Source organism: Temnothorax americanus, unplaced genomic scaffold (assembly GCF_048541705.1).
Source record: "Temnothorax americanus isolate GAGA-0224 unplaced genomic scaffold, ASM4854170v1 Scaffold20, whole genome shotgun sequence".
NCBI lineage: Eukaryota > Metazoa > Arthropoda > Insecta > Hymenoptera > Formicidae > Temnothorax > Temnothorax americanus.
The window spans coordinates 2,551,967-2,564,455 of NW_027509339.1; the positions used below are offsets into that span (position 1 = coordinate 2,551,967).

Genomic DNA, 12,489 nt, shown 5'->3' on the forward strand with positions numbered 1-12,489 from the left:
ATCACTTTTGATATCGAGAGATTGTCTTTGATTTTACAATTAGCTCAATATATTCGGAAGATAATCCCAAATAGGAAAAGTTAAAAATAAAAAATATTATTTTCTCAACTGAACTGCTTAATTCCAGAAATTCCGGTACATTATTATATATAATGCGTATTGCGTATTACATACGATACTTTGTTTTTTATATATTGTTTTATTTGCTAATTTGTGCTGGAAAAAAATACTAGCAGCATACAATTCCTTAGAAGTTTTCTTTATTTGATTCTATAAAAAAATGCATATTCTTTGGATAAATTATTTTTATTAATAAATAAAAACTAATTCAGTAAGAATTTAGTTTTTGATTGCAACGTCATGGCATCAGAGTTTATATAAACTAATTATATTATAATTATTTGTAATAATTTTGTTCATGTAATCGCAGGATTGTATTGATTTGAATAAGATTTTCGCAGAATATGTCTGTTAACTTCGTTTTCCGCAATTTCTTGTCTCGGCATGTCTCGTAGAAATTTCTTCTAGTATCTGTAACGTCTGCAGAAAAAATACATCAAAGAATTAGATCTTAACAGTTGGCAAATAGATTATTTTTTTAAATTAACGTCATTATAAATTGTGAAACAAATAGATATATTTTATCGTATCCATTTTTTGTCTTTTTGTCATTTAAATAAACTGTAAGTTATAATAGATAAATTAAAGCAATTACATATTAGAATACATTAGATGCCATTAAGTTATAATTATCAATTAATTAATGAAACCACATGCAAATGCGGAAACGTGTTGATTTTAATGCGAGAACCGAGTAATTTCATATAGTGTTTGACTTTACAGAATCCGTTTCACTTTTTGAGTATTCAGACTCGACAGTTATACCTCATTTTTCTGCTTTTTATACCACGCGACATTGGTCTCGACTCTATTAATAACTTTTCCAATCGCGATGTCCCACTTCTCGCCCTTGCCTCTCAATCGCAACAGCTGAGGAGAAAAAAGAAGAATGTGACTCTTACATAACGATTTGACACTTTTAACACCCGAGGTTTACATAAGTACATTGGTTTTCAGAGAAAAATATCATGGTTTACTTTTCGATCCCCGTTAAGTTTCACTGCTCGCGCAATTTTCTTACCCATTCCACATCCTCTTCTTTACGAATGCGTTTCGAGAAGGCATCCAATATTTCGATCAAGGAAACATTTGCGCTGGAAGTAAAACAACAAAGATGTCGTAGCGAGATAATAGTAGTCGGACGATCGTATAAAATGTATAGCGAAAATAATCAATAATTATTAAATTTTCTATAATTATCTCTAGAGTAATTTGAAACAGAATAGTTATTTTTTTTTATTACCAGTTGTAAATTTTATTTAACTTACTAATTATTACTTCCTTCCTGATTTGTGTACATGTTAAACTTATTCCAATGTTGAGTTATAAATTCTATTGCAACGTGATATCCGTATGGATTCAACGCGATGGACCTTAGAGCTATTTCTACATATTCAGACGATACATTCCTCTGTGAATGTATTACAGATAAATATCTGAAATTATAATATGCAAGAAAAAGAAATTGTAATATACATTTAAACAATATATTATAATTCGAAATAATAAAAACAAAAATGCTTAGTGCCTTTCGTACTGCAATTGTTAAGACTTTCGTGTGTCTCACCTTTGCAACAGACTCGCGTTAACATGACATCCCAATGCGAACGCGAGGGTTTTCTTATCGTGCGCTGCTGATTCGTTGTATCTTTTCAGGAGTGCCAGCCATTGTTCCTCCGTGGCGACTTTCACGAATGTGCAGTACGTCCAGCTACGAAATTCTTGTGGCAAACTAGTTTAACAGATAATTTTTCTTCTATATATAATCTTCTAAAGGTTATCGCTCGTATTGTCATTTTAATTTAATACAAAAGCAATTTCATGATATTCAATTAACGTTAACACATACGTGATAGACAAATCTTAAAAATAAGCAATTATATTTTTTGTTAAATGTACAAATAGTATTTGCAGTTACTTCGCTATAGGTACGTACGAATCTGATGACTCATTTCGTAGCATTTCTCGAGCAAAGTTAAGGACCGCCGTTAAACATGCTTGATAGTCTACCGAACATGCCGATTTCATTACGTTGATCTCGAATTCTGTCCACAGCGTGGGAGCCTTATATACCACCGTCGGTGCCGTCTTGCTGTACACCTTATCTATAAACTTGCACATGACGAACTGGAAGAAGTCGATTAAATTTCCGCTTTTCGTTTAAGTGAAAAAAAAAAAAATGGAGAAACATCAAGCTTAAGATTTAAATATAAAATTATCTATACAGACGTTTTTTTTTTTCAATACGTGTTAAGTATAATTAATTAGAATATTAAAAAAGTAAAAATGGCTGTGACAATTCAAAAAGTATTCTCAAAAAAATGTAACAATCTGATATTATTATTTCAGATAAAGTTGTCCTTTTTTTTCGCCGTATCTCGTTTTCTTGAGAAAGAAAAACTGTGTGTCTGCTGCTACCGTATCGAGAGCGAATATCACTCTCCCGTTTCAGGGGATTCCGTTTTCGTCTTTAAAAACATCAAAGTATTCTTGTGAAATTGCGAGGAAGAAGGTAAAGTAACCGGCAGCGATATTTATCGCAACATTATAGAGATCTGCGGTTGATTCGCACAAGAAGTAAGAGTAAGTAATTCCATTTATCCAGAATTTACGAGCAATAAACCGGGTGGATTAAAACGCAGAGATACGCCGCAACGTATTTATTTAATTTGGCACGTTAGGTTTACGGACGTGGAGAGCGCCTGAAGAAACCGCGGGTCCCGCCTCTCGTGCTCGCGGTGGAAGCCTTCTCTCCTCTCGTATATTTTTGCAATAATGGCTTCTGTGAAAAGGGAACTGCTACGGCAATATTGGTCGGCGCGAGTGCTTAATTAAATGTTACGTGCCTCGTATTTCGGTGCAAATAATGATTGAGTCCTCCGACCTAATTGAGAATGTCGAATCGTAACGACGGCCCGATGGGCCGATGATCACTTGTATATCTGTCCCAGGGATAATCATATGCTTTATAATGCCATACTTAAGCCTTAACTGCGCGTAATAACGACATAAGCCGGAATTGCATAGCGGACGATTTAGATTGCGCGAAGCAGCGTCGATTATATCTCGCATATCTTATCGCGCCGCGGCCGTATAATATAAATTAATAATAAAGGGAAATGTGCTCGCCTTTGCAATCTCGCGCTAATCTACTTGGAAGGACGAATAAACTTGACCGGGAGTCGCGCAACTCTAGAATGTTGCGAAAATACCGCAGATATTTAAAGATTTTAAAAAGGGTTCACTGATGCTTCACATATGTGTACGATCGTCTCTTTATCGAAGAAATGGTCGATGCTTATAATTGAAAAAAAAAAAAAAAAATTACGCTTTAATTACAATTTATTATTTGAATATCATGCATAAATGCGTAGCTTCAAATATCGCCTCGGTGCAGTTTCAAATATTACCTTGAACAAGTCCGAGTCCCAAAGACGACGCTGGATGGAAGTCAATAAACGCAACGCGGGTGTCCACAGTATTTCTCCACTTTCTGCTTCCACCTTCTCAAGAATATTCCACATAATTCTTTTATCGAGCAGCCCGGCTTTAGCTATCGCGAACGAGTCGGTTAGTAACTGCGCTTTGGTTATTTCCGGTAGAACTCGAAAGGACTTTGTTAACAGTTTCCAGTTCTCTGCGTCATAGTTGACACGGTACAATGCTGTAAATAATACGATAGAGATAAACTGTTAATTAATTACTAGAAGTCTTATACATTCAGAGAAATGGACAGTTCGTTCAAAAATTAACAAATGGATTCGATATTTTTAATCGGAATTATGAATAGCCGATCGATTATATTATCAATGCTATCCGGTTATCATTGATTGGGCATTATTCTAATCTTGATCGGCTTTTCATAATTCGTACTAAAAATATCGGGTTATAATCCATGTTAATTTTTAAACAAACTGTCCATTTCTCTCAGTGTATGGATAAGTTCAGAGGCGACAGTTTCCGAAAAGAATATTGTAGTATTATAGTAAATTATTAATCTTTCTCGCTCGATGTTACGATAAACGGGATTGTTCTTGATGATATTTGATTGTTCTAGCTTCTAATGTCCGCGATTTGCGATAGCGATAAGACGATTTTTTAACACCCTATATATAAAACAAATTCTTTATGAATTTATGAAGTGACTCGAGTTTGTTTCAAAGGCTGTATTCCGATATTCACTGTCAGTACTGAAAATCTATATTTTATGTCACGTATACTATACATTTTCAGTATTCAGTTTACTGACAGTTGCTGACAGTAAATATCGGAGTGCAGCCCAAATTGATCGACACTAGTTATTGTCGGTATAAAAATACTTTATGTATTATCTTCTTAATTGATCGGCATATGTTACGACAGTGATATTACCCGTTTGATTGATATTGAACAGAATCCACTGGTTGTTGGAAGTCGCCTGGCTCAAAGCAATATCGTTAATTTTCATGCGTTTCTTGACCATCCATGCCTTCGGCAAGGTATTACTAAATTGCTCTTCATTTTCGGTTGTCCACGTCAACGGGATGTGCCATAACTCTTCGCTCGTTCTATTTAGGCCATAATGATAAAATCGGTCCTGAAACACAAACATCGCATAATCGAGCAATTTTTATCGACGTCCACTCTAGACATTTTATATACATATAATTATGTTTTACTTCTTTATTTCATTTACTACTTTTCATTATCATAGCTTTATTGTAATATTATAATAAATATTATAAAAAATTGCAGTTTTATTCATAAAAGATATCTGTAATGCTTTGTAGTTTGTATACCCTCTCTCATCAATTTTTATATAATAAAATTGTAATTTTACAACACGCATAAACATGCAAAAGTATGTTGAAGACATTGGAGTTGGAAGAAATATTGTCGATTATTTATCCAGACAAGTTGATATAAAAATTATCAATGTGTTAGCAATTTTTAAAATGTAAAGCCTCATTAATTTGAGAAATTGAAAAGCCATGCACGGTTAAATATGGAACCTATCAAATTTTTACTAAAAAAGAAGTTGATCCCAAATTAATCGAAGGATCCGAAAGAAATTGAGGCATTCTGTATAATTTATTCGTGAACTTAAACCACGGAACCTCCTTTCTTCTTGTTGCGCCAAGAGAATAACGATGATTAATATCGTCGTAAATGCATTCCATCGATAAATAATTTGTCGTCGACGGAACAAGATGAAGAAATGCGCCTGGAGATCGATCTGCGATAAACATCGGACGCACCTGCGTAAGCTCGATCGCACCGGTTTCTCGATTCTGTTGGACGCGCAGGACCGGGAAGCCGGCCTGATACGTCCAAGTACGCATAACGTCCTTCATGCGGAGTCCTGGGGAAACCGGTAGCCCCTTCGCTCCATCGATCTCCACCTGAAAAACGCTCCAGAGATCCTCCTGATCGGCGTTGCGATAGTGGTACATGCGCATGTAGTGGCGCACAGACGCGAGGAAGATCCGCTCGCCCAGAAAATGATAGATCATGTGCGCCATGCAATTACCCTTGACGTACGACGTCGTATCGAAGATGTCGGTGAGATCGCTCAGTTTCCTCAGATCAATATGCAATGGGTGTGCCGCTTCGTCGGCGTCGCTGTTAAACACGTCGTGACACACGAGCAGGAAATAGGCCCGCAGGTCCCAGGATGCAGGCTCGACCTGAAAGATCAAGCAAGAATTAATCGCGGCACAGTCGGCCAAATGCCACAATACCATGACTGCAACGATAAAATTCGTTCTCATAAAATTATTAAAACACGCATAAAGATATTGAAAAATTATCAATCAATTATTAAAAAATTGTTAAAAACAGAAATATCAACTATCAATTTTCTGTTTAATTCTGGTTTAACATAGCTTCGCAAAATTTGTATAGTTTTTTAATGGTGTAAAAATTAATATTTATATATATTTATAATAATAATAATAATAATAATAATAATAATAATAACAATAATATTAAAGTATTATTAATATTATTTATATATAATAATAAAACTTTTTGTACAAAAAAATTTTTTTTTATTTAAAAGAATATTCAAACAATTTCTAAAGAAACAAATTTCTTTGCTTCTGAAAAGCAAAATTGTTACGTGAAATAATTAAATAATAAGTTTCAGACAAATGTTCTTTTTTTTGATGAATTTGATTTATATCCACTTTACCGTATTTAGTGCTAGGATTCCGAAAAATGAAGCAAATCCTTCTTTCAACCATACTTCATCCCACCATTTTGGCGTTACCAAATTACCGAACCATTGATGGGCGATTTCGTGCGCTGCAATAATAGCCAATGACTTTTTGGTCTCAACAATACTGTCATCTTTCTTTATAAGAATAACTTCTTCTCTGAAAACATCAATATAACTTTTAATCTAAATTGCGCACAAAATTCTGATAATATTAATTTGCTGTGCGAGAAAAACATAACATTCTGAAGTAATTGCAATCACAAATTCTTATTGAGGAAAACCCGAATGCGCGAATCACGCTTAAAGACGACGATTCTTAGAGTATATCTAATACCTTTCGCAAAAAGGTTGAACTATTGCGGAAAAATAATTTCGTTTACCGAAACGTTATAAGGCCCCAATTTTCCATCGCGGCATACTCTAATTCAGGAACCACGATCACATCCAGTTTATCTAATTCGTAATAAGATCCGGTAAGATTCTGTATCACACGGAGAACCTTCGGTATCAGATCGCCGACGTATCTCGTGTCATTCGCGATCTCTTTCCGGAAAAAGATCGTGTGCGACGGTCGATCGCGGACGGCGACGTCGTAACTCGAAAAATCGGTGACCATAAAGGCGACCAAGTAAGTGGGCATCCGGAAGGTTTTCTCATAATGGTCCCAGACGTATCCCGGCATGCCGCGTCTGAGGAAAAGGGAGACTGGATTAAACTCGGGATTATATTCTTTAACTAAACGGCTGTAATTACTGTCGGGGGATGCGATTAGCGATGTGTATACGTATGTTACTTATACAGCACAATTGAATCGCTCTTTTTTACATTTCCTCAGTGGATTTGCGCATGGAGTTCGAGTGCGATCGCATGTGTGACTTTCTGCCGATCGAGATGCGAAACGGCGTCTTGATCCACGGCTCGTCGAAGCACGGGTAAGCTGTGCGAGCGTAGTCCGGAGAGAAGTTCGACACCGCTATCCATCTGGGAAGAAATGTCCGCTTTCGCAATATGCATCAGGTATAACGTAAGTTATTGCGTTAAACATAACGTCGTAAAAAGAATTATTGAAGCTAATATATTATATATTGATATAGCAACGCACTTATGCACGAAATCGTAATACCTGGTTTCGTTTGTATCACTGTCGATGTACGAGCTCCTAAAAAGTCCGTTTGCAGATTTTTGATCAAGCGGGATCATATATTTTATGTGTAAAATGTAAATCTCTCTCGCTATCAATACATGTAAAAGAAAGACGTCGATAAAGCCCTCATCCGTTACGAGGTACGTGTTCATTAACATCGTTGCATTCGGTGAACTGTATTCCTTCACGCTAATGTCTTGTATGAGGAGCTTGCGGGCGTGAAGTCGTACGTGCTTAGTCGATACTTTGGAATAAAATTGGATCTGCGCATCGCCGATCATCGTGAAATTTTTCTCTTCTAATATGGGCAGTATTTTCAAACTACAGTGAAGAGAGAAAAATTGTAACATGATATTAAAAACTAAGATGATAAGAATTAACATTATTATTATTTTATTTGTATGTCTTAAAAGTCCATATTTTTATCGTTTTCATTTCGTTTTTATTGTTGCATTTATTATTTTATTTGTTATTCTAAATGTAAATATCTCATTTTCTGGCTATTACCGTGTCTTATAGTTTCTAATATTAATCCTAGCCATAGTCTGACAAGTAAAACAAGTGAGATTAAGTGCTGCAAATATTTTAGTTTAAGTCTGCGATGTCTGTCACTAATGATAGATGCGGCGCGGACAGAGAAGACGACGTCAGTCAAAAACTAACACAGTGACAATTTTGTCAATATAACATATTATCTCAACTTTAAATATAAAATAAGAGAAGACGCATTTATTTAAATATTATACCGCAGCATTTAAATAGCTTTCCTCTTTTGTTACGTCAGTTTTAATTTTTTAATATTCGAAAAATCTTTAAAATTTTAGGGAATAGTCAAAGATCGCAGCGGACAGAACATTTTCTCTTCGTTGTTTTTAATGTTTCCGTGATCAATGATCGGAAATATATCGCGTTGGTGTGTGCTTACGTATATTCTAACGGTAAAATCTGATCGGACAGTCTCTCCAAATGGGCCATTTTGCGAGACTTCCCACCGGTCGACCCCCTGTATCTACCATCCCGCCGATTTTCCATGCTCGAACTGACGAACCAGTAAATGATCATCGAGCCGACGCAGATGAGTATCACCACCGCGACTCGCGTTCTCACGTGCCATCCACGCCTAACGTAAGCCGGAATTTCTGAAGCATTTTTTCCATGAGTTTAAAATTTTATTTATTTGTTCAACAAGATAAGCAAGATAATAGCAAAGATTATAGTTTTCAATCACTTTGATTAGAATTAGTGATACGTAGTCATACCATAGCTTGTCTTTAATTAATCTATCTCATCTTTGTAGAAATCTGAATAAATATGAGAAAATCCGCGCAATTTATCAGAAATTTTCATACATACAGATACTAAAATATTTCAAAAATCCTCATCCAAGTATTTCTTGATCTGAGAAATTTGACATATTTTTTCAGAATTTTTTACAAATGTAAAGTATGAGAAATTCTTAGAAAATTTCTAAGAAAGTATAAGAAATTTTTTCACCAGGGTTCATCTTGGCGAAAGAAATAATTATTCTGGTGATTTTTATAAAACACTGTGTACAAGTTGTCGTGTGTTACATACGATTGATTGAAATATGATGAATATATATGTGTTTCTTGTATCGCACGTTTACAAATTACATTTTTTAACAAGCTCTTCTTTCGACGCAACCCCATGCTTTTACCTTGCGTCGGGTTATCCTCCATGCTTGCCGGCGACGGAGAGCTACGCTCCCGCAGGATCTGGCGATCGAACGAACATCGCCACGACGGGTAACTAGCGGCTACTGCGTCCGAAAAGCAGAAAACGGCGTCAAGGGCTTGTGGTTCGACCAGATACGCCCGCCAAAAATACACCCGCAGACACTTGTACATTTCCCTCCTCTGTACTTTACACCGACGTTTACTGTCGATCGCCATTTGCCCGAAACTTTTTTGCGGGCCGTCCGTCGTCGTGACGAGTGCGCGTCTCCGTTATGCAACGCGTCGTCGAGAATACACGAGCAGCGCCGTCATCTCGCGTTTATAATTTATAGGCTTCCGGTAAATAGCCGAAGGGGAAGTTCAGGGTCATTTCGTCCATTAATCATCGCGCAGGCATGATAGACGAAATTGGCTGGTACCAGAAAACAATTCTCGCTGGTCCCAATACATGTATAACGTTTGCGGAATACTGCTAACTTGAAGGTGATGAACGTTTAATTAGACGTCTACGAAATGTAACACTATATCAATTAATCGACTATATTTCAAATCGCTTGCTATTTATAGTATAAAGTTTAGATATAGTATAAAGTTATAGTTATACACGGGAAAAAAATGATGTTGTATTAACAGCATTAGTGTAAGTTGAGATAAAATCTATGCAACATCAATATTAATGAATAAAAAACATAAATTATTTTAATAATAAAATAAATATTTGGTTCAATAATATCCAATTGAATTAACTATTTAAGCTTGCGGCAACCCGAGACGCCGACGTTTAATTGAAGCAACATTATTTTTTTTCTGTATATAAAGTTTCTTCATAGGCTGACAGATATTTTTACAAGACACAATATAAGCTTCTTTAAATTCTTTAAATTACCGTTTAAGTGCTGCAATTTTTCACAAGTTATAAAATATGGCGTTTCTGTTATCAATTATTATTTAACAACTTGGAATTATTTGTGATTGTTGCGTCAACAGGCAGTTAATTCGTTTAGTAGACCGATTGGATAATCGCGAGCTACACGTGAGTGTCTAATGTATGCTTAATGTGCTGCGACTATGGCCCGTAGATATGTCGGCATTAGCATCTAACTTTTGAATTAGTTGCATGAGAATCGTTGCTCGGTTGCTGATGAGAAAGCCAGACACCTACACTCATGGATTTATACTCGAAAGGAAGACTCGACTGAGCCCGCAACAAGTGTTCATTGTGGGATTTTACTTTTTTCACGTTACGTCCCACGAAACTTGGGACTCAGTTTCATATAAGAAAAGAACTTTATTAGTTTATGAGATATTGTCTACTCTGATCATTTTTCTTGAAATCGTGGGAAAAGGAAGCTTCTATCTTTAATAATTCAGTTATTAATTAAAATTGAAATTTACCGTCACTCAAAGAAATTCAGTGACTAAGCTATCTGAACAATATTTTGATCTTCAACGTAACCGTAATAATTGTTTTCTTATAGAGCAAAAAGCTCTTATTTCTCAAGGAATGTCGATTTAGAAAACTAAGCATTTTAATTGACTCGAAGTTTAGCTTTATTTTGAAAAAACGTATTGCATATTTTAAAACTTTATTTTTATATTATTAAAAAGAAGATATTAAGATACAATTCTCCCAGAGAGCACTATATAACGTCTCGAAATCGGTTAAGAGACGTCTAAGATTTCAAAGACATCTCATGAAATTATTAGAAAAATATAACTGTATTATGTGTGTGTGTGTGTCTTCGATATATGTATATTGTTTTAAGATATCTTTAAAATGTCTTATTTGAGATTGATTTTAGATGTATGTGATTTTGGTCAGTAATAGGTTTAGGTAGTAATATATATCTTTTGATAAAATTTTAGATAGAGATATCTGAGTTATATTATTCTATATAAATATTTATCTTTCTTTTTCTCTAGACGATAGAGAGATATCTTATTCATCTTTTTTTCCGAGATGGAAAAATTAATATGTCGTGTGATTAACAATAATGACGGTATTTAAATCGTTCTTTATAATTTTGCGAATTAAATTAGTGTTTTATTTTTTATCTAGTATGGAAGATGTTGGAGAAGCTAGTGCTGCGACACGTGAAATTCGGGAAACGCGTTTCCGAGCGGGCGTTCCCGTCCTCGCAGACTGCTCGGCACCACTTCGCGGCTAGGAGTGTCTCGTGTTTCAAGGAATCTCGCTTCCTGTGCCGAGAGCCGAGTGCTTCGACGAGGTGGTGGGCCTCTCGTTGCGTCTCTTTCGGCATCGTGCAAATGTGAGCTACATTCGGAGGGGGTGGCGAGCGCTCGAGAGAGAAAGCCAAACAATGTCGATGACTAATGGAGACGCGTGACCCTCGGGAAGGAATCGACCCTTCAAAATACCGCGTCGGGGTCCGGCCGGTGGTGGTGTCCCATCCACCCATTTTCTCACTCTCGCGCGGCCGTCACCTTTCGCTCTTTCTCTTTCTCTCTCTTTCTCTCTTTCTCTCCTCTCTTTACCCCTGTGTTTTCTTAGGTGGGCCCCTACCGAGATTGACTTACGCTCCTCGTTGATGGAGTAATGGCCATCCTCAATGAAACACCAACGACGAAATCGTGAATGAATCGGCTCGGCAAAGGAAACAGTTTGATTCCTTTTCTCTGCATCTTTCTTATTTTCGTCGATTTCTGTTGATAGGAAGATTGCATTTAAATACTCGAGCCCGTATTCTTACCATGCATTATTAACAGTAATGGTGATTATAATAATTAAATTAATTATAATCAATTATAATAATTAAATTATATGAATAATTTATCTATTTGTTATATTATTTTTAAAAGCACAGTGTTAACAATAATGAGAAGAGTCAGTCGTTCAGCGTTAAATATACCATAATAATATTTAATTTCAAAATATTAAAAGAATTTGATAAAAATGCCTATACTTACGAAAGTCGAATAATCGACTTTCTTTGTTTAGCATATTATGAGCATATTTTACACGATAAATTTCTTTTCTACTAAATTCTTAAAAAATTTAAAATTTGTGACAACCGAAACGAATGATTTCTTCCTTTCTAATATAGCATTACACACTTGTCTCATAGTCGGAAGTTAGTATCATATTTCAAAAATGGGGGAGAAATCCGGATCACGTTTGGACGGTGGTGCTACTATAAATGCTATATATAAAAACAAATACATATTAATGTAATTTAAACATAAAATGATTGATTAAAATATAAACCTTTAATTTTAACTCAGTTTTTCTTTATCTTATCTGATTATCTCGACTTAGAGAAAATTGTTTGGCAATTTTAAGACAAAAGGTACAAAAACATATATGTTTA

The 12,489-nt window shown here is 35.5% G+C and overlaps 1 protein-coding gene and 1 long non-coding RNA gene across 2 annotated transcripts; one reads left to right on the forward strand and one right to left on the reverse strand.

Annotated features, from left to right (window-relative positions):
* Positions 1–234: 234 nt before the first annotated feature.
* Positions 235–9,567, reverse strand: LOC143897417 (thyrotropin-releasing hormone-degrading ectoenzyme-like). Its single transcript, XM_077406087.1, has 15 exons — positions 9,142–9,567; positions 8,389–8,602; positions 7,443–7,784; positions 7,145–7,300; positions 6,700–7,008; positions 6,293–6,476; positions 5,358–5,786; positions 4,492–4,696; positions 3,531–3,784; positions 2,057–2,247; positions 1,688–1,852; positions 1,389–1,556; positions 1,142–1,214; positions 886–990; positions 235–540 (listed from the first exon to the last, which is right to left on the reverse strand). The coding sequence occupies exons 1-15, from the start codon at positions 9,374–9,376 to the stop codon at positions 472–474; spliced, it is 3,099 nt and encodes a 1,032-aa protein (XP_077262213.1). The 5' UTR covers positions 9,377–9,567; the 3' UTR covers positions 235–471.
* LOC143897418 (uncharacterized) lies at positions 8,514–12,379 on the forward strand. Its single transcript, XR_013256915.1, has 3 exons — positions 8,514–8,588; positions 11,220–11,430; positions 11,673–12,379. It is a non-coding gene; the product is annotated as an uncharacterized LOC143897418 (long non-coding RNA).
* The last annotated feature ends 110 nt before the right edge of the window (positions 12,380–12,489 follow it).

What these genes read in the sequence shown, in the direction of transcription:
- LOC143897417 (XM_077406087.1), bottom strand. Translation starts at nt 9,376, where the DNA reads ATGGCGATCGACAGTAAACGTCGGTGTAAAGTACAGAGGAGGGAAATG. An exon ending in AGTGATACAAACGAAACCAG is followed by an intron (nt 7,301 to 7,442) that starts GTATTACGATTT and finishes ATTTCTTCCCAG; the next exon opens with ATGGATAGCGGTGTCGAACT. An exon ending in AACGCGAGTCTGTTGCAAAG is followed by an intron (nt 1,557 to 1,687) that starts GTGAGACACACG and finishes TTATAATTTCAG; the next exon opens with ATATTTATCTGTAATACATT.